Source organism: Phycodurus eques, chromosome 22 (genome assembly GCF_024500275.1).
Source record: "Phycodurus eques isolate BA_2022a chromosome 22, UOR_Pequ_1.1, whole genome shotgun sequence".
In the NCBI taxonomy this organism is placed as follows: Eukaryota; Metazoa; Chordata; class Actinopteri; order Syngnathiformes; family Syngnathidae; genus Phycodurus; species Phycodurus eques.
The window spans coordinates 1,994,654-2,011,662 of record NC_084546.1 but is presented as its reverse complement, the minus strand read 5'-3'; the positions used below and the strand labels follow the sequence as shown (position 1 = coordinate 2,011,662).

The 17,009-nt window shown below is 46.8% G+C and overlaps 1 protein-coding gene across 1 annotated transcript; it reads right to left on the bottom strand.

The window, feature by feature from the left end:
• Positions 1–369: 369 nt before the first annotated feature.
• Positions 370–16,941, bottom strand: nup37 (nucleoporin 37). The gene is made up of 10 exons (XM_061667884.1): positions 16,879–16,941; positions 16,005–16,199; positions 15,461–15,582; positions 12,647–12,719; positions 11,625–11,719; positions 3,080–3,170; positions 2,648–2,829; positions 2,511–2,561; positions 1,910–2,003; positions 370–542 (listed from the first exon to the last, which is right to left on the bottom strand). Exons 2-10 carry the CDS (start codon positions 16,182–16,184, stop codon positions 429–431), a joined length of 1,002 nt encoding a protein of 333 aa, XP_061523868.1. The 5' UTR covers positions 16,185–16,199; positions 16,879–16,941; the 3' UTR covers positions 370–428.
• Between the last annotated feature and the right edge of the window lie 68 nt (positions 16,942–17,009).

Genomic DNA, 17,009 nt, shown 5'->3' with positions numbered 1-17,009 from the left:
ATAACCACACTGCGCCTCAGTGGGATGATACTATGCCAAGCACCTGACTGGCTGAAAGCTAACGGTATATCGCGATGAGTTACGACATCGGTGGATGGAAAAGTGCAGCAAATATAGTTTCATAAGGGCTGCTCACTCTAGGGGTGGGGGAGAATCCACAGCGTGCCTGAGCAATAAAGTCTCACTCGTGTGGAGTGTGAAGAGATTCTTCTGTGTGAAAAGCCTTGGCAGAGAAGTTGCCACATCGGTGCTCACAGGAAAGACAGATGAGGTGAGGCTGACACAAGAGTCAGGAAATAGAGTGCAGGGGGAAAAAAAAAGTGAATATATGTCCACAGATTTCCACGCACACGCCGCATCTACTCAGAAAAATATTTTATTGAATCCATTACAAGAACAGCAGCAGAGGCGAGAACACGTGCTACACGCTACATCTCTGTCATCCAGAAGCAAAGTTTTCGGTCGCCACCGATCACGCACAGCGGGAGAGTGCGGTGCCAGCTGAGGCCCGAGCCCACCGTCACCGAGCCCACCGTCACTGGCTGGATCAAAAGGAAAAACATCATCGGTCCTGAGAAGGTTAAGAAAAATCCCCCAAGAAACTACCTGCCGTTTTACCTGGAGACCTAGGTGCATGATTGGAAAATGTATTCGTGAACCATACCATGTATGCAAATGACCTGGTGGTCCTGACTCCCATTAAATACAGTGGTACCTCATTGAAATTCATTGAAATTCCATTAATTCGTTCCAGTTCCCTCCCAAAAAAACAAAATATTTCATAAGATTTTTAATGACAAAAAATAGCACTGTGCTGCATAAACATTCATTCATTCATCTTCCGCTTATCTTCACTAGGGTCGCGGGCGTGCTGGAGCCTATCCAAGCTATCTCCGGGCGAGAGGTGGGTGCACCCTGAACCGGTCGCCAGCCAATCGCAGGGCACATACAAACAAACAACCATCCGCACTCACATTCACACCTACGGGCAATTTAGAGTCTTCAATCAACCTACCACGCATGTTTTTGGGATGTGGAAACCGGAGTGCCAGGAGAAAACCCACGCAGGCACGGGGAGAACATGCAAACTCCACACAGGCGGGGCCGGGGATTGAACCCCGGTCCTCAGAACTGTGAGGCAGATGTGCTTAACAGTCGTCCACCGTGCCGCCCTATAGAAACATCCATCCATCCATTTTCTGAGCTCCTTCTCCTCACAAGGGTCGCGGGAGTGCTGGAGCCTATCCCAGCTATCTTCGGGCAGGAGGCGGGGTACACCTTGAACTGGTTGCCAGCCAATCCCAGGGCATATATAAACAAACAACCATCCGCACTCACATTCACACCTACGGGCAATTTAGAGTCTTCAATCAACCTACCACGCATGTTTTTGGGATGTGGGAGGAAACCGGAGTGCCAGGAGAAAACCCACGCAGCCACGGGGAGAACATGCAAACTCCACACAGGCCGCCCTGTACAAACATATTAAACGTAATAAAAAAAGAATGTAAATAAGCAGGATGTATGAAGTGTAATTGCTGTATGTACCCGTCGTGTCTGTGTGAATTTAAGGGGAGTGGCCTAGTGAGTGACACCAGAAGCTGGAGTCAAGGTTGGTTTGCGTGTGAGCGTCTAGGCACAAGTTGCGGTCTACAGCAGCTCCTTGTGAGTGTTCTCATTTTGTATTTTGTTTGACAGTTTGTCAATTTTAATAAATATCTGAAAAATCATCGGCAACTGTGGCTCTCGTTGCCCACATGCGAGGGCATCAGAGTAGCACAAAGTAACAAACAACTCTTAAGTCAAGGTACCACTGCATTTGTATCTTGTTGCTTTATACTGTATTGTGTATCCTGTTCATCAACAGTATGGATCTGGAGTCTGCAAATTAAGCTGATTGATTATCAACCTGCGGATGGCCAAGATGGTGGATGAGTAGCTGACTGCTGATCTTTCCGGGACATCCGGTGGTGGCAAAAAGGTTTTCTTGGGCTCGAGACCACCTGAGGATGGAAACCAACAAATTCTTCGTAAAATTCATCTCCTCGCATTTAAAAAGTTACATTCAACCTACGGGGGAACCATCATATTTAGCTGGAATTCATGCAAATACGAGGAGTGAGTTGACAGCGCTGAGGTCCACAACCATTCGGGTGAAATAGCTCCAAAATACTAAATACTTTGTTCACATTTTCAAGCCATTGCACCTGATTGTTTTTTTTTTACTTATCCGCACTAAATCTAGCACATAAACAAGATATTACGACTCTCTGTCCAGTCTTTAAAAACATATTGTACTCAAAATAACCAGCTGAGCAAACATCATAATAATTGAACCCCATAGGAACAGTGTTTATCGACTTATTTATGTGACAGGGGTGCCTGGTTTTGTGCTGCTGTTGTGTGTTCCCGTAATTGAGACTGGGGCTTGCTGGTTAGGGGACAAACAGGTGGAGCATGAAGGTAGAAATAACTCCTTTTACATTTTTTGGCAGCAAAATGTTTCTCACTTGAATTGCTGGGCTTTATCTCTGTGTGCCGGCCTTTTTTCCTGCGGGTAGCTGCAAACAGGAGGAAACAAACAAAAAAAAAGTCTCACTGTTTTAACCTGTGTGGTTTGTGTGACGCAGCTAACCTCGGACGCTACCTGGAGCGGGTGATGTCCCAGATGAGCCAGTCGCTGCCCGCCACCGCGCCCACTTTGATGGTGTTGGCCAGGCACCAGTCGGCGGCGCTGAGCGGCGACTGGCCGCAGTCCAGCGACAGGATGGCCTGCTGGCTCAACAGGTCATAGAAGCGGATGGTGCCCTTCTTCTCCGCAACCATCAGCTGATGACGAGAAAACAGCCCAAAACCGTTTCTTCTGTACGCGTATTGAGTGATGTCAGAGATGCGCATCAGTCGATACCGTGGATGCTCGTGTGTCATTTGATACACCCCCACCCACTGGTTAGCTAAAATCCCGGGTGGGTGGCAGTTTATAAAATGACACTCAAGTCCACACTACTGACAGATGCAAAACTTTTTTTTTGTTTTTTAATAGTTGTCCACGATGCATGAAAGGGTTAACGGCGTCAACCTTGAAGACTTCTTCTGGGTGCCAGCACACGCTGATGCCGGGAGAGTGTAGTCGGAAAATCGCGTTTTCATTTCCATCCAAGTCCCAAACCCTGGAAGAAATTACAACAGAATACATCTGAAATCCAGGAAAACAAGTCAGTGAAAATGCATCTCCTCTAGCATTTTTTATCGGCTTGCTGCATGTTCGAATAATAAAAAAAATTAACACAGCCTGCATCAGAAGGCTATGAGAAAAGGTTAAAATGTTGAAAGACTACACACTGATGTTATTAAATTGGGAATAAAAATATAAAAAAAGTTTAAATCTTTTAGGCTATTACACTTTTTATTTAAAATAAAAACATCCGAATCACATGCCCCAGCCACCTCATCTGGCTCCTCTCGATGTGGAGGAGCAGCGGCTCTACTCTGAGATCCTCCCGGTTGACCGAGCTTCTCACTCTATCTCTAAGGGAGAGCCCGGAGACCCTGCGGAGGAATCTCATTTTGGCCGCTTGTATCCGGGATCTTGTTCTTTCGGTCACGACCCACAGTTCGTGACCATAGGTGAAGGTAGGAACGTAGCTTTCGGCTTAGCTCCTTCTTTACCACAAAGGACCGATACAAAGTCCGCATCACTGCAGACGCACCGATCCACCTGTCGAGCTCCCGTTCCAATCTTCCCTCACTCGTGAACAAGACCCCAAGATACTTGAACTCCTCCACTTGGGGCAGGATCTCATCCCCGACCCGGAGAGGGCAAACCACCCTTTTCCGACTGAGGACCACGGTCTCAGATTTGGAGGTGCTGATTCTCATCCCAGTCGCTTCAAACTCGGCTGCGAACCGCTCCAGTGAGAGTTGGAGATCACGGCTTGATGAAGCCAACAGAACCACATCATCTCCAAAAAGCAGAGATGCAATACTGAGGCCACCAAACCGGACACCCTCTATGCCTTGGCTGGGCCTAGAAATCCTGTATCGGTGACAAAGGGCAGCCACGGCGGAGTCCAACCCTCACCGGAAATGGGTCCGACTAACTGCCGGATATGCGGACCACACTCTGACTCCGGTCATACAGGGACCGAACTGCCCGTATCAGGGGGTTCGGTACCCCGTACTCCCGAAAGCACCCCCCGCCCCCACAGGACTCCCCGAGGGACACGGTCGAACGCCTTCTCCAAGTTCACAAAACACATGTAGACTGGTTGGTCGAACTCCCATGCAACCTCAAGGACCCTGCCAAGGGCGTAGAGCTGGTCCACTGTTCCAAAAACCACACTACTCCTCCTGAATCTGAGATTCGACTTCCCAACGGACCCTCCTATCCAGCACCCCTGAATAGACGTTACCAGGGAGGCTTAGCAGTGTGATCCCCCTGTAGTTGGAACACACCCTGCGGTCCCCCTTCTTAAAAAGGGGGACCACCACCCCAGTATGCCAATCCAGAGGCACTGTCCCCGATGTTCATGCAACGTTGCAGAGGCGTGTCAACCAGGATAGCCCAAAAACATTCAGAAACCTTTAGGAACTCCGGGCGAATCTCATCCACCCCCAGGTCCTTGCCACTGAGGAGCTTTTTAACCACCTCGGTGACCTCAACCCCAGAGATAGGAGAGCCCGCCTCAGAGAACGCAGACTTTGCTTCCTCATGGCAAGGCCTGTCAGTGGAATTGAGGAGGTCTTCGAAGTATTCTCCCCACCGACTCACAACGTCCCGAATCGAGGTCAGCAGCGCCCCATCCCCACGATACACAGTGTTGATGGTGCACTGCTTCCCCCTCCAGAGACGCCGGATGCTGGACCAGAATTTCCTCGAAGCCATCCGGAAGTCTTTCTCCATGGCCTCACCGAACTCCTCCCATACCCGAGTTTTTGCTTCAGCGACCACCAAAGCTGCATTCCGCTTGGCCAGCCTGTACCCATCAGCTGCCTCAGGAGTCCCACAGGCCAAAAAGGCCCGATAAGATTCCTTCTTCAGCTTTACGCCATCCCTCACCGTTGGTGTTCGGGGAATGCCGCCACGACAGGCACCGACCACCTTACGGCCACAGCTCCGGTCGGCCGCCTCAGCAATGGAGGCGTGGAACATGGTCCACTCGGACTCGATGTTCCCAGCCTACCCGGAACGTGAGCAAAGTTCTGTCGGAGGTGGGAGTTGAAACTCCTTCTAACAGGGGATTCTCCCAGACGTTCCCAGCAGACCCTCACAATATGTTTGGGCCTGCCACGTCGGACCGGCATCTTCTCCCACCATCGGAGCCAACTCACCACCAGGAGTTGACAGCTGCGCCCCTCTCTTCACCAGAGTGTCCAAGACATGCAGCCGCATGTTCGATGACACAAAGTCGATCATCGAACTGCGACCAAGGGTGTCCTGGTGCCAAGTGCACGTGTGGACACCCTTATGCTTGAACATGGTGTTAGTTATGGATAATTCGTGATGAGCACAGAAGTCCAATAACAGAACACCGCTCTGGTTCTGATTGGAAGGGCCGTTCCTCCCAGTCACGCCCTTCCAGGTCTCACTGTCATTGCCCACGTGAGCATTGAAGTCCCCCAGCAGAACGATGGAGTCCCCAGCGGGAGTGCTCTCCAGCACCCCCTCCAAGGACTCCAAAAAGGGTGGGTACTCTGAACTGCTGTTTGGCGCATAGGCACAAACAACTGTCAGAACCCGTCCCCCCACCCGAAGGCGGAGAGAGGCTACCCTTTCATTATTTAAAAAACATTTTTGGGGAGGCTGGAACGGATTAATAGCATTTCCATTCATTTCAATGGGAAAGATAAGTTTCGATACGAGTGTTTCGAGTTAGTAGCGTGACCATAGAACAAATCAAAGTCGTATCCCGAGCCACCAATGTAATAATATCTTCTTGCTTAGTAACTGGTAACATCAAACAGAGATTGAGCCTGTTTTTTTTTATTATTTACATTTTTCTACTACTTCCCATATGTTGACTTACAGGATACTGAATTGGTTTTAAGCATGTTTCATAAACACAAGGTTAAGTGCACCCCCTGTTCCGTTTTCTGAATGTGACCCTCAGTGGGTTTGGACATCCCTGCTGTAATGGTTGAAAACCATGTCAAAATTTTGTGTTCTGGATACGGGCACTTCCATTTTGCAGCGCTGACGACACTTGGAAGTGTTGCCGCGATTTGGAAACAGAGCCCCGCTGTGGACTTGATGGCTTTACTGCAGAACAAGTTAATTTTACAGTAGGAAAATGACAAGCATTGTTGGGGAAAACAGTCAAGGAGGTTTTTTCGTTATAGCTTAAGCAGCTAAGAAACACACACACAAAACGCGCAAATGGACATCATGAAGGACTTGGACGGGAGGAGAGCTGTGGTTTCGAGAGATGTGGATCTCTGGTTAACCACCTCCGTATGAGGAAAGGTGGAGAGGAGGACAAAAGGGGGGTTGTAGAAGGGAACTTGCAAAGACGGGAACTGATGGATGAGGTCACCTCGCACGGTACCTCCCACGACTCGGCCCCGATGTGGATATGCCCCATTTCACGCTGAGGCCGCTCACTTAACACTACACTTTTTCCCCCCAGGAAGAATATTCACAGGGCCCCTCCCCCCCCCGGAGCTCCACACACACAGACACACACACAAGCACACGAACACACACACACACACACACACACACGACCACAGAAGTAAAACAATGACTTGGCCTTATTTTCGCAGACCGCCGGCCAAGGCGAAGCTCCACTGCACGCTACTCGACCGGCGCCAAAGTGCGGTCCACCACGCTACCCTTCAAACGGGGATCCGCGGGCAAACACGAACAGCGTTAAAAAAAAAAGAAAAAAAGAAAAGAAAAAAAAAAAAACATGAAACCGCTGACCTGCTGAACGCTACATCGCTCAGGACGCTCCAAAGGACATCTGAGGTTGGATCAAGAAAACATGCAAATCTATTTTTCCGCATAGAGAAACAGTATTAAGTTGGTCGTACAACAAGTTGTGCAAAAAGTAGTGAATCTTTGAACAGGTGGACATGTACATTCAAAATAGGTTTGAAATCATTAATCGAATAACTTGAATAAATGAACACCTGCACCTCACATGCACATGTAGTTGTTTAAAATGCAAAATCTAGTTGTATCCAATTGTGTGATTCATCGATGGGATAATCAGTAGAATCAATTGTAAAAATAATCAATAGCTGCAACCCCAAATCAAAAGTTTAGAAAAAGTCAAATTAGGTTCACATGTAAAGGTTATAGGGCCTTTTAGGTTGATAATATTCCAAACATTTGTTAGGAGTGTACAACCAATTTAATCCCAGTAGGTATCATCCAATTGTTTTAATAAAACATTTATCTCGACTGAGTTGACGTACCCCCTTCTCCCTCCTCCCGGTGGGACGTGCCCGGAAGGCATCCGAATCAGATGCCCCAGCCACCTCATCTGGCTCCTCTCAATGCGGAGGAGCAACGGCTCAAGTCTGAGCCCCTTCCAGATTCCCGAGTTTCTCACCCTCTCTCTACGGGATTTCAGATTTCGAGGTGCAGATTTCCATCCCAGCCACTTCACACAACGCTGCGAACCGTTCCAGTAAGAGTTGAAGATCACGGTTTAAGGAAACCACCAGAACAAGACATCTGCAAAAAGCAGAGACGCAATGCTGAGGCCACCAAACCGGGCTCCCTCAACACGACGGCTGCGCCAAGAAATTCTGTTGATCAAGGTAATGAAGAGAATTGGTGACAAAGGGCAGCCTTGACGGAGTCCAACCCTCACTAGAAACGAATCTTACAGCCGGCAATGTGAACCAGACTCTGGACACCGTACAGGGGCGGAAAAGCCCTTATTAAGGGTTCCAGAATTCAATACTCCCGGAGCACCCCCCACAAGACCCCCAAAGGGAAACGATCCACCACCTTCTCAAAGTCCACAAAGCACATGTAGATTGGTTGGGCGAAGTCCCATGCAACTTCGAGGATCCTACTAAGGGTGTAGCGCTAGTCCACTGCTCCACGGCCAGGATGAAAACCACACTGCTCCTCCTGAATCTGAGGTTTCACTTCCAGACGGACCTTCCACTCCAGAACCCCTGAATAGACATTACCATGGAGGCTGAGGAGTGTGATTCCTCTCTTGTTGGAACACACTCTCCACCACCTCAGTCTGCCAATCCAGAGGGACTGTCCCCAATGTCCACGTGATGTTACAGAGGCATGTCAGCCAAGGCAACCCCACAACATCCAGAGCCTTTAGGAATTCCGGGCGGATCTCATCCACCCCTGGGACCCTGCCACCGAGGAACTTTTTAACCACCTCAGTGACTTCAACCCCAGGGATGGGAGAAACCGCCTCGGAGTCCCCAGACTCTGCTTACTCATAGGAAGACGGGTCGGTGGAATAGAGGAGGTCTTTGAAGTATTCAGCCCACCGACTCACAACGTCCTGAGTTAATGTCAGCAGCACCCCGTCCCCACTATACACAGTGTTGACGGTGCACTGTATCCCCCTCCTAAGACGTTGGATAGTGGAACAGAATTTCCTCGAAGCAGTCCGGAAGTCCCCACCGAACTCCTCTGACGTCCAAGGTTTTGCCTCAGTGACCACCAAAGCTGCATTCCGCTTGGCCAGCCGGTACCCATCAGTTACCGCCGGAGTCCCAATGGCCAAAAAAGCTTGATAGGACTCCATCTTCAACCCTTATCACTGGTGTCCACCAACGGGTTCGGGGACTGCCGCCACAACAGGCACCGACCACCTTACGGTCACAACTCCAGTTGGCCGCCTGACCAAGGGAGGCGTGGAACATGGTCCACTTGGACTCAATGTCCCCCGCCTCCCTCAGGACGTGTTCAAAGGTCTGCTGGAGGTGGGAACTAAAGCTCATTTTGACATGGGACTCTGCCAGACGATCCCCAGCAGACGCTTACAAAACATTACAGGTCGTACTGGCATGTTCACTAGCCATCGGAGCCAACATACCACCAGGTGGTGATCAGTTGACAGCTCCGCCCCTCTCTTCACCTGAGTGTCCAAGACATGCGACCGCAAATTAGAGGACACGACCACAAAGTCGATCATCAAACTGCGGTTTAGGGTGTCCTGGTTATGTTTGAACATGGTGTTTGTTATGGACAGTCCGTGACAAGCACAGAAGTCCAATAAAAAAAGCACCGCTCGGGTTCTTATTGGGGGGGGCTGTTCTTCTCAATCACGCCCTTCCAGGTCTCACTGTCATTGCCCATGTGAGTGTTGAGGTCCCCCAGAAGAACGAGGTAGTCTCCAGTAGGGGCGCTCCACAGCACCGATGCAAGGACTCCAAAAAGGGTGGATACTATGAGCTGCTGTTTGGTGCATAGACACAAACAACATTCAGGAAACATACCCCCATCCGAAGGCAGAGGGAGGCTATCCTCTTGTCTACCAGGGTAAACCCAAACGTACAGGCATCGAGCCGGTGGGCAAACAGTATGCCCACACTTGCTCGGCGCCTCTCACCATGGGCAACTCCAGAGTGGAAGAGAGTCCAACCCCTCTCAAGAGGACTGTTACTGGAGAGCAAGCTGTGCGTTGAAGCAAGTCGGAATTTCTCGACCTCACACACAGCTTCGGGTCTTTCCCTGGCAGATAGGTGACATTCCACGTCCCTATAGCCAGCTTCTGTAGCCGGGGATCGGCTCACCAAGGTCCCCCTGCCGCCCAGCTCTCTACACACCTGACTCCCTTGGACCCTCCCAAAGGTGGTGAGCCCATGGGAAGTGAGAATTATATTTCTACCTAAAATACTGTAAGTACCTATCCATAATGAAAAAATTGAAGAAAAAGGTAACATTTTTGGGCAATCTTGAGCATTCTGACAACTAGGGTATGATTTGATGTAATATAACTGACTAAAGAGGGGAATTGTGGGTCAAACTTCCACATGCAGCAGCAGGTGCCTGTCAGCTGTTTGCAGTGAACCCAGTCAACCCCAAATGCATGTCGTTCCCCTTTTTGCTCTCTAGGTGGCACATTGGCCCACAGATTGCTTGTTTGGGCTGCGTGAAGCAAGTGTAAAGTGTCAAGAGGAAGAGGACGTGGGAGTCTGACTTGCCAAAACTGCAGGGCCACTGTGATACCGTGGTCTCATTTCAAAAAGTAATATTTGTGATTAAATGGCCGCCGTTGTAAAAGTCTTCACTCAGAGGGTGCAGACAATGTTTGAAGTAACATTTCAACACGCCTGTCACAAACGTGTAAACAATGTTCAACCTCTGACCAATTCATCACAATAAAACAGAAATGATAACTAATCGGATAACTAATAATAAATTGTAAAAATTGCAAAACATTTGCAGACATACCAGTACAGTAAGTCTCTTAAAAAAGTGTTTCCATCATTTTATACCTTTTTTTGTTTTTTTCTCATTGGCTGTCCGTAATTTTCGCATGTCCCACACACGGCTCTGCTAACTACACTGTGTGTAATAAGTGATTAAATGATACCAAATCCCTTTTTTTTTTTTTTTTTACATGGCTTTACTGTCCACAACAAGATAATTGTTAAAACGACTGATTTTGACTATGTATATTCTAACTCTATTGAACATTTTGCACGGGTCCTTGAAACTGAAAGAACTTTTTTTTTTTCTTGGTGAATGAAGAGTCTCCTCTTTCTTTTGGCAGCTGATATTGCCACAGAACACAATATTCTCTGGTTCTTGAAAGATCAGTCAAGATGCTCTAAAACGGCTGATAATATGGGGATCTCTGCAGCTGGCAGTGAAGAAGTGTCCTTATATGCTCCTTACACACCATATCAATCTAAGCTATCATTATTCTCACTGCTGGTCTTCTGGGGCGAAAATTCACAAGATTTGGTAAGTCTCGCGTGACGATGGCTTGAATTTTGAGGTGTAATTTTCTGGAGAATTCTGGAGGAACTCCAAATTGTTTCTACTGTTTCGAGCCTTTCAACTTCATGAGATATTAACAGTGACAAACCAACTTCCATAATAATGAAAAATGTACACTTGCCCAAGGAGAATGAGTCACAAATCTTAGGATGTGTCACATTCAGAGGTTTAGTTTGACTAAAAGTGTAAAAAGGCTGGATCTGGATGCTTTTCCCCATGTGTCTTGTGCTGCTTTGTGTTTTTTCTCTCAGGCTGAGAGTGGATGGAAACATTAGCAGCAAAACAAGCAGCTAAAAAGCAGCTGACTAGCCCAAGAAAGGCCGTCATGGGGCCCTCTCCAGGGGCGTGTCCCGGTGGTGACCCTTGCTACTCCTCCTCGCGCACTTATTTTTTGGTTAATGCTCCCCCACTCCTGGTTCTGGAGCGAGCGAAAAACCTTCTGCGGCTAATTGGATTTCCATATTTAAGCAATTAGCTCGCAAAACAGCTCGGTGCTTACGCACGGTCACAGCGGAGTGTGTTGTGCTTAGCGTCACGTTTCACTGTGGAAACACAGCCGGGACTTTCTGAACCCGTAACAGAAGAAGAAGAACAGAACTCCAAACCAGAAGCCGGGGGCCCGAACACACGTACTGTATCGAACGCAGCGGAAAGAAGAAAAGAAGAAAGAAAAGAAAGCGAGCTGGACCTGCAAGTGTGGTCATCGCTGACGGAAGCGATTTGTTTCCCTTCGGTGGGTTCGAACACCAAATGGTTAACGTAGCTGCTGTGGCCCTCCATCACCTTATGAAAAACACACAAGAAAAACAGCGTTACGCATACGTGGTTCTGTGCGCGGTCAAGTTCGAGAACTTTCAAGGGGAATTTTCAGACTTCTCTTGCTGCGGTGAATAACATCAAACAATGTGAAATTGCACATTTTGCCACTCAAACTCTTGAGTTTTGAGGACATCTTGAGGAAAACGAATTCTCCCGTATCTCTCAGTGCATGGTCTTCCTTTCACAAGGCTATTGGTGATGCTAAGCTAACGGGAAAATGCTCAAGAAAGATGAAAAAAAACGCCAAAAGTGTGACCGCGTTATAACAATTGAAACAACGGCTATTAGAACATGTAGACAGGTATTAAAACAATACACGCAGCCATATGCAGCATTCTTTATCCTCAGCGAAATACAACTAATATTACTGCAGCTTACCGAGGAGATGTGACCGCCTCCACGTTTATCCCTATTTCTGTAACATACGACAGCACGCACAGCAGAAGGAGCAGCACAATTGAAACAAAACATACGGCAAAAACTGTGTCATTATTTATACTTTCTTCAACTTTTCCATTCCTGTATGTGTTTTTTTTTTTTTTTTTAATATAAGGAACAGAATTATGGTGTTATTTCTTCTGAAAAAACATGACAAAATTGAGTCCGTTTTTTTTTGGGGGGCGGCTGGAACAGATTAATGGGATTTCAATTCATTTCAAATGCCAAAATTCTACTTGAAACATGACCTGTGCCGTTATTTAAAAGTTCTATGCCTGGAATGTAAAAAAACAAAACAAAAACAAAAAACACACACACACACTCATGCTTTAGGTTTTAAGTTTTAAGCATGTGAAAGAAATGCAACTTCAAAGCCCTCTATTCCAGACTGAAGCACTCTATTATTATTTCTTTTTGTGGGCGTGTGTGTATGTGTGTTAGACACCGCCGTACCTTGACCTCGTGTCGATCCTGGAGGTCCGACGTGAACAGGCGGAGTTTTCTGTTGGTGGCGGCCGTGCAAAATCTGCAAAGACACGGAAGCCAGCGTGTGAAAACAAAGCAGAAAAATGCAAAAGGGGTAAGAAAGAAAAGAGGCACGTCACTCCAAACATGTACTCTGTGTGTATGTGTGTGGTAGAAAGTTGGATAAGGCTGCCCGGGAGATTGTAATTGCACGCTAATGTAAACACGGGAGAGAAACAAGAAGGATTCCCTTCTCTGCTTCCCTCTAATCAGGCGTGCGGTTATTATTCACACAATTACACTGACTGGCTCCTGACAGGGAAGACGAACACACACACACACACACACACACACAGACACACGCAACACACACACACACAGAGACACACGCACACGCATCGGCAGTGTGGGACTTGGCAAGACGTCACGTGGCAAATCAGATGAGATGATATTAGCGCAGGCCGCACATTTAGGATGTTATTGAGAGCGGTGTCAAAGCAAAGTGATGGATGTCAAACAATCGGACATGCTCAAATAAAGCTGCTATTAGACGGAGAGCGGCACGACACTGCAACACGAAGCCGTCCGAATGTGGGAAAACTTCACTTCTGCCTCACAGTTCTGAGGACTGGGGTTCAAATCCCGGCCCCGCCTGTGTGGAGTTTGCATGTTCTCCCCGTGCCTCCGTGGCTTTTCACCGGGCACTCCGGTTTCCTCCCAAAACCATGCATGGTAGGTTGATTAGAGACTCTAAATTGCCCTTAGGTTTGAATGTGTGCGCGAATGGTTGTTTGTTTATATGTGCCCTGCGATTGGCTGGCGACCAGTTCAGGGTGTACCCCGCCTCTCGCCCGAAGATAGCTGGGATAGGCTCCAGCACGCCCGACCCTGGTGAGGATAAAGCGGTACAGAAAATGGACAGATGGATGACTCAACACTTGTTCATCTTCTCTTCTAGATAAAGTGGTTTGTTTTAGAAATCAAACACTGGAAAATAATAAATTGAATTTGTCCTCGGGAGATTTAATGTTTTTTTGTAGAAAACATTTTATATAATAAACATTATTTTATTTTTGTCACGGAAGCAACAGGATACTTTAATTTATCTTTAATCGATATATATATGTAATTTAAATTACATGATGCTTGAATTTAACAATAAATAAGAAACAAAAATGCATTGTTTTATTTCATTTCATTCATTTTTAAAATGTTTTATTAATTGTGTTTTTTGTGTTTATTAATTTTGTTTATTATCTACTCTGTTATTTCTTCCCCAATATATACAGTATATATTTTGTGGTTTAAGATAGAGGATGCTTGAATTTACCTCTGGATTAATAAAGTATATTCCCCTTTGAAAATTGTATTCAATATTAATGGAACCACTGGTAATAAAATAAGATAATGCTGCGTTTTGAGGTATCAAAGTAACACGTCCACCACAAGTGAGATTTATTATCTTGGTTGATCGATCTCTTACATTGGATCTCATTGTGTATTCTTCAAAAATAAAAATGAGTCATGCGCCTCCCCCACCCTCGTCTCTCACACTACGTCCGAGGCCCCCGCCTGAGTGGTTTCCTGGCAGCTTACGTGCGACGATGGAACCCGAGCGTCGAGTCATCGGCGCGACAACACGGGCGCACGTCACAACGCCTGGCCGCGACTCGGCCCGCGGCGGTGCGAGCGCCACGGGGCCTCGCCATTACGCAACGACGACACTCCGATGCCGGAACCCTCCGACCCGGCTAGCCGATTAGCGGCAGGGAAACTGCTGCCGTCTAACAACTGCGTCGATAGGAGGTACTTGGCAGGCAGCGTCGGGTACTTCAGCACAGCTGCTGCTTGTTCTGGATGGAATGATGAATGACTAATCATCCTGGACATCAGCAGGCCTGTCTGACATGTTGTATGTGCGCTTATGTAACACGAATGGACATGTGAATGGCATCAATCTGGAATTCACAGAGTACCCCGAGCGCCGACGACTCCACCTAATTTTCGGGGAACGTCTGACATGAGCTAACGAGTAGCAGAGATAGTCGTGGTGTTCTAACCGTTTGAGCAACGGCCATTTGAACTCGAACGGTGCATAAACACAAAACGATACACACGGGCATATTTTCTCTATCGTCTCCGAAAAAGGACCAATATTACTGCAGTTTACGAGCCACTTTCAGTAGTTGTGAAAGTCTTCTTTCTTTTGTGTCTTCCTGACTTGCCAGCAGTGGACAAGTCCAGCACACCAGAAGGCATCGCAATTCATTCATCATCATGCACAAACTGTTTAATTCTTCACATTAAATTGAATTGTGTTATTACTGTTTGTGTTGATAAAGCACAATATTATAGCCTGGTATATTCCTTATTATTAAACAAATTACAAAAAAAATTTTTGGGGGGGCGGGGGCTGTAACAGATTAGTGGCATTGGCATTTTGAAGCGGGTTCAGAAAACAAATTAAACTGGTTTCTCGGGGCACCTGGCACCACGTTATTTAATTGGAACCTGGGTACTATTGATAAAATAGCACCCAGGTTCCAATTATGGTGTAATTATGGTGGTGTAATACTGCAATTGCAGTATTACACCACAGTTACACGGTGGCGCTGTGTCAGAAACAGTTCGAAGACGCTCCCCATAAAACCGTCAAAGAAGAGCCTCGAATTAAGGATTTTCTTTCTGATTGCAAATGTGTTGGATCTGATTTGACATAAACTGAGTTGATTTCACTGACAAAATTTGAATCAGCGTAATTGATGGTAATTTCAAGTGTTCTTTACAGTGAAACCCTGATACCTGATTGTGGGAATCCTGTCCAGACGGGATTCCGGGCTCCATGCGAGCGAGTCCACTCGCGAATCGTGATGGAACGCACGGAGAACGTTAAACTCGACTCCCTCCACGTTCATGTCCTCCTCCTGAGGGAAAAGAAAGTTGGTGAAGGTGGATGTACCATTTTTTCCCCCCCTGAGCATTAACTTGCATCAACTTCCGCAGAGATAATACAAATATTTTTACCATTTATATACTACGAAAACGCTTTGGGTGTGAAACTGACTCTGCTGATGATGTTGAAAATTTACTACTCTGAATAGGTTGAAGAAAATATTAGAATTTTTTAATCTGTAAATATGTAAGAAGGAAAATTAAAGAAATGTGTCAATACGATAAATCGAAGAAACGTGACGAAATAACCAGTACTTGTTGTTGTTTAAAACCTGATTGATTGCTTTTTTTTTTTGGAAAAAGGGGTACACCCCTTTTTAGTGACCAAATCGCTACGTGGGAAACACTGGCTCCTCTCTCCTCGTAGCCATGTTGTTGTGTGCCAACGACCCACCTGGAAGAGGCAGGTGCCCACCACCACGCACTGGTTGCAGTCGTAGGCCAGCAGGGAGGCGGGCGTGCCCGAGGTGAACGGGCTGAACTCCACCACGTGGACGTAGTCGTCGCACGGCACCGTGTAGCTGGGACAACGGCTGGCGTCCTCCCCCGAGCAGAGGGTCCTGGCAACGTTCATCTCGGATCACAGTCACTGGAACGTTTCATTTTAAAAGTACACATACAAGAAATTCATTTTATTTACTGCTTATCTTTTTTTTGAATTTTTTTTTTTAAATCCTGGTAGATCAGGATAGATAGATTGACTATGCTGCAAATGCATTTAAAAAAAACAAATTTAAAGCAAACAAAATTCAAAATGCAAACCCTGAACCTCAGAACTGTGAGGCAGAGCACCTAGCTGACCATGCTGACCACAAGGAATTCATTACAAAAACCTCATTTTCCCGACACTCCAGTGCCACTGACCACATTTGCATATGTATTTGCATTTTAACATGACTATGAACTCGGAGGTCACTTCATTAGGTACTCAAGCACATCCAATTGAAGCCAACACAAAATGTGCGTTGAAAATGTCAGCCTATAAAACGACAGATCGTTACTTTTTGCCCATTCGTGTATCCACAAGAGTTGCGCCGCAATATTGCAAACAGTTTTCAGTGCACTTCAAATAATGGACACGACATAAATTCCGTTAGGAGTTGCAAAAGAAGAACTCTTTAAGCATGTGTGGCACGAAGCACAGCTATTTAGCATTTCAGACCCTCACAACCCCTTTAAAGTTTAACCTTCCAATGTGACTTTTATTGAATAAGTCTCACATTTGACGTAGAACAAGGAGCAAAAAAGAGGATGTATTAATGTTTCACCTTGATATTGAACAGTTCCCGTTGAGTCCAATGCAGCGCGATGTGAGTGATGTTGTCAACCCTCTTCCGGGTTTTGCTCGGAATGTACCACTATTGAAGCAAACTCGGGGGCAGAACTTCAGTGACCAATG

What these genes read in the sequence shown, in the direction of transcription:
- nup37 (XM_061667884.1), bottom strand. Translation starts at nt 16,184, where the DNA reads ATGAACGTTGCCAGGACCCTCTGCTCGGGGGAGGACGCCAGCCGTTGT. An exon ending in ACCCAGAAGAAGTCTTCAAG is followed by an intron (nt 2,830 to 3,079) that starts GTTGACGCCGTT and finishes TCTCGTCATCAG; the next exon opens with CTGATGGTTGCGGAGAAGAA. An exon ending in ACCATCTTGGCCATCCGCAG is followed by an intron (nt 543 to 1,909) that starts GTTGATAATCAA and finishes CTTTTGATCCAG; the next exon opens with CCAGTGACGGTGGGCTCGGT.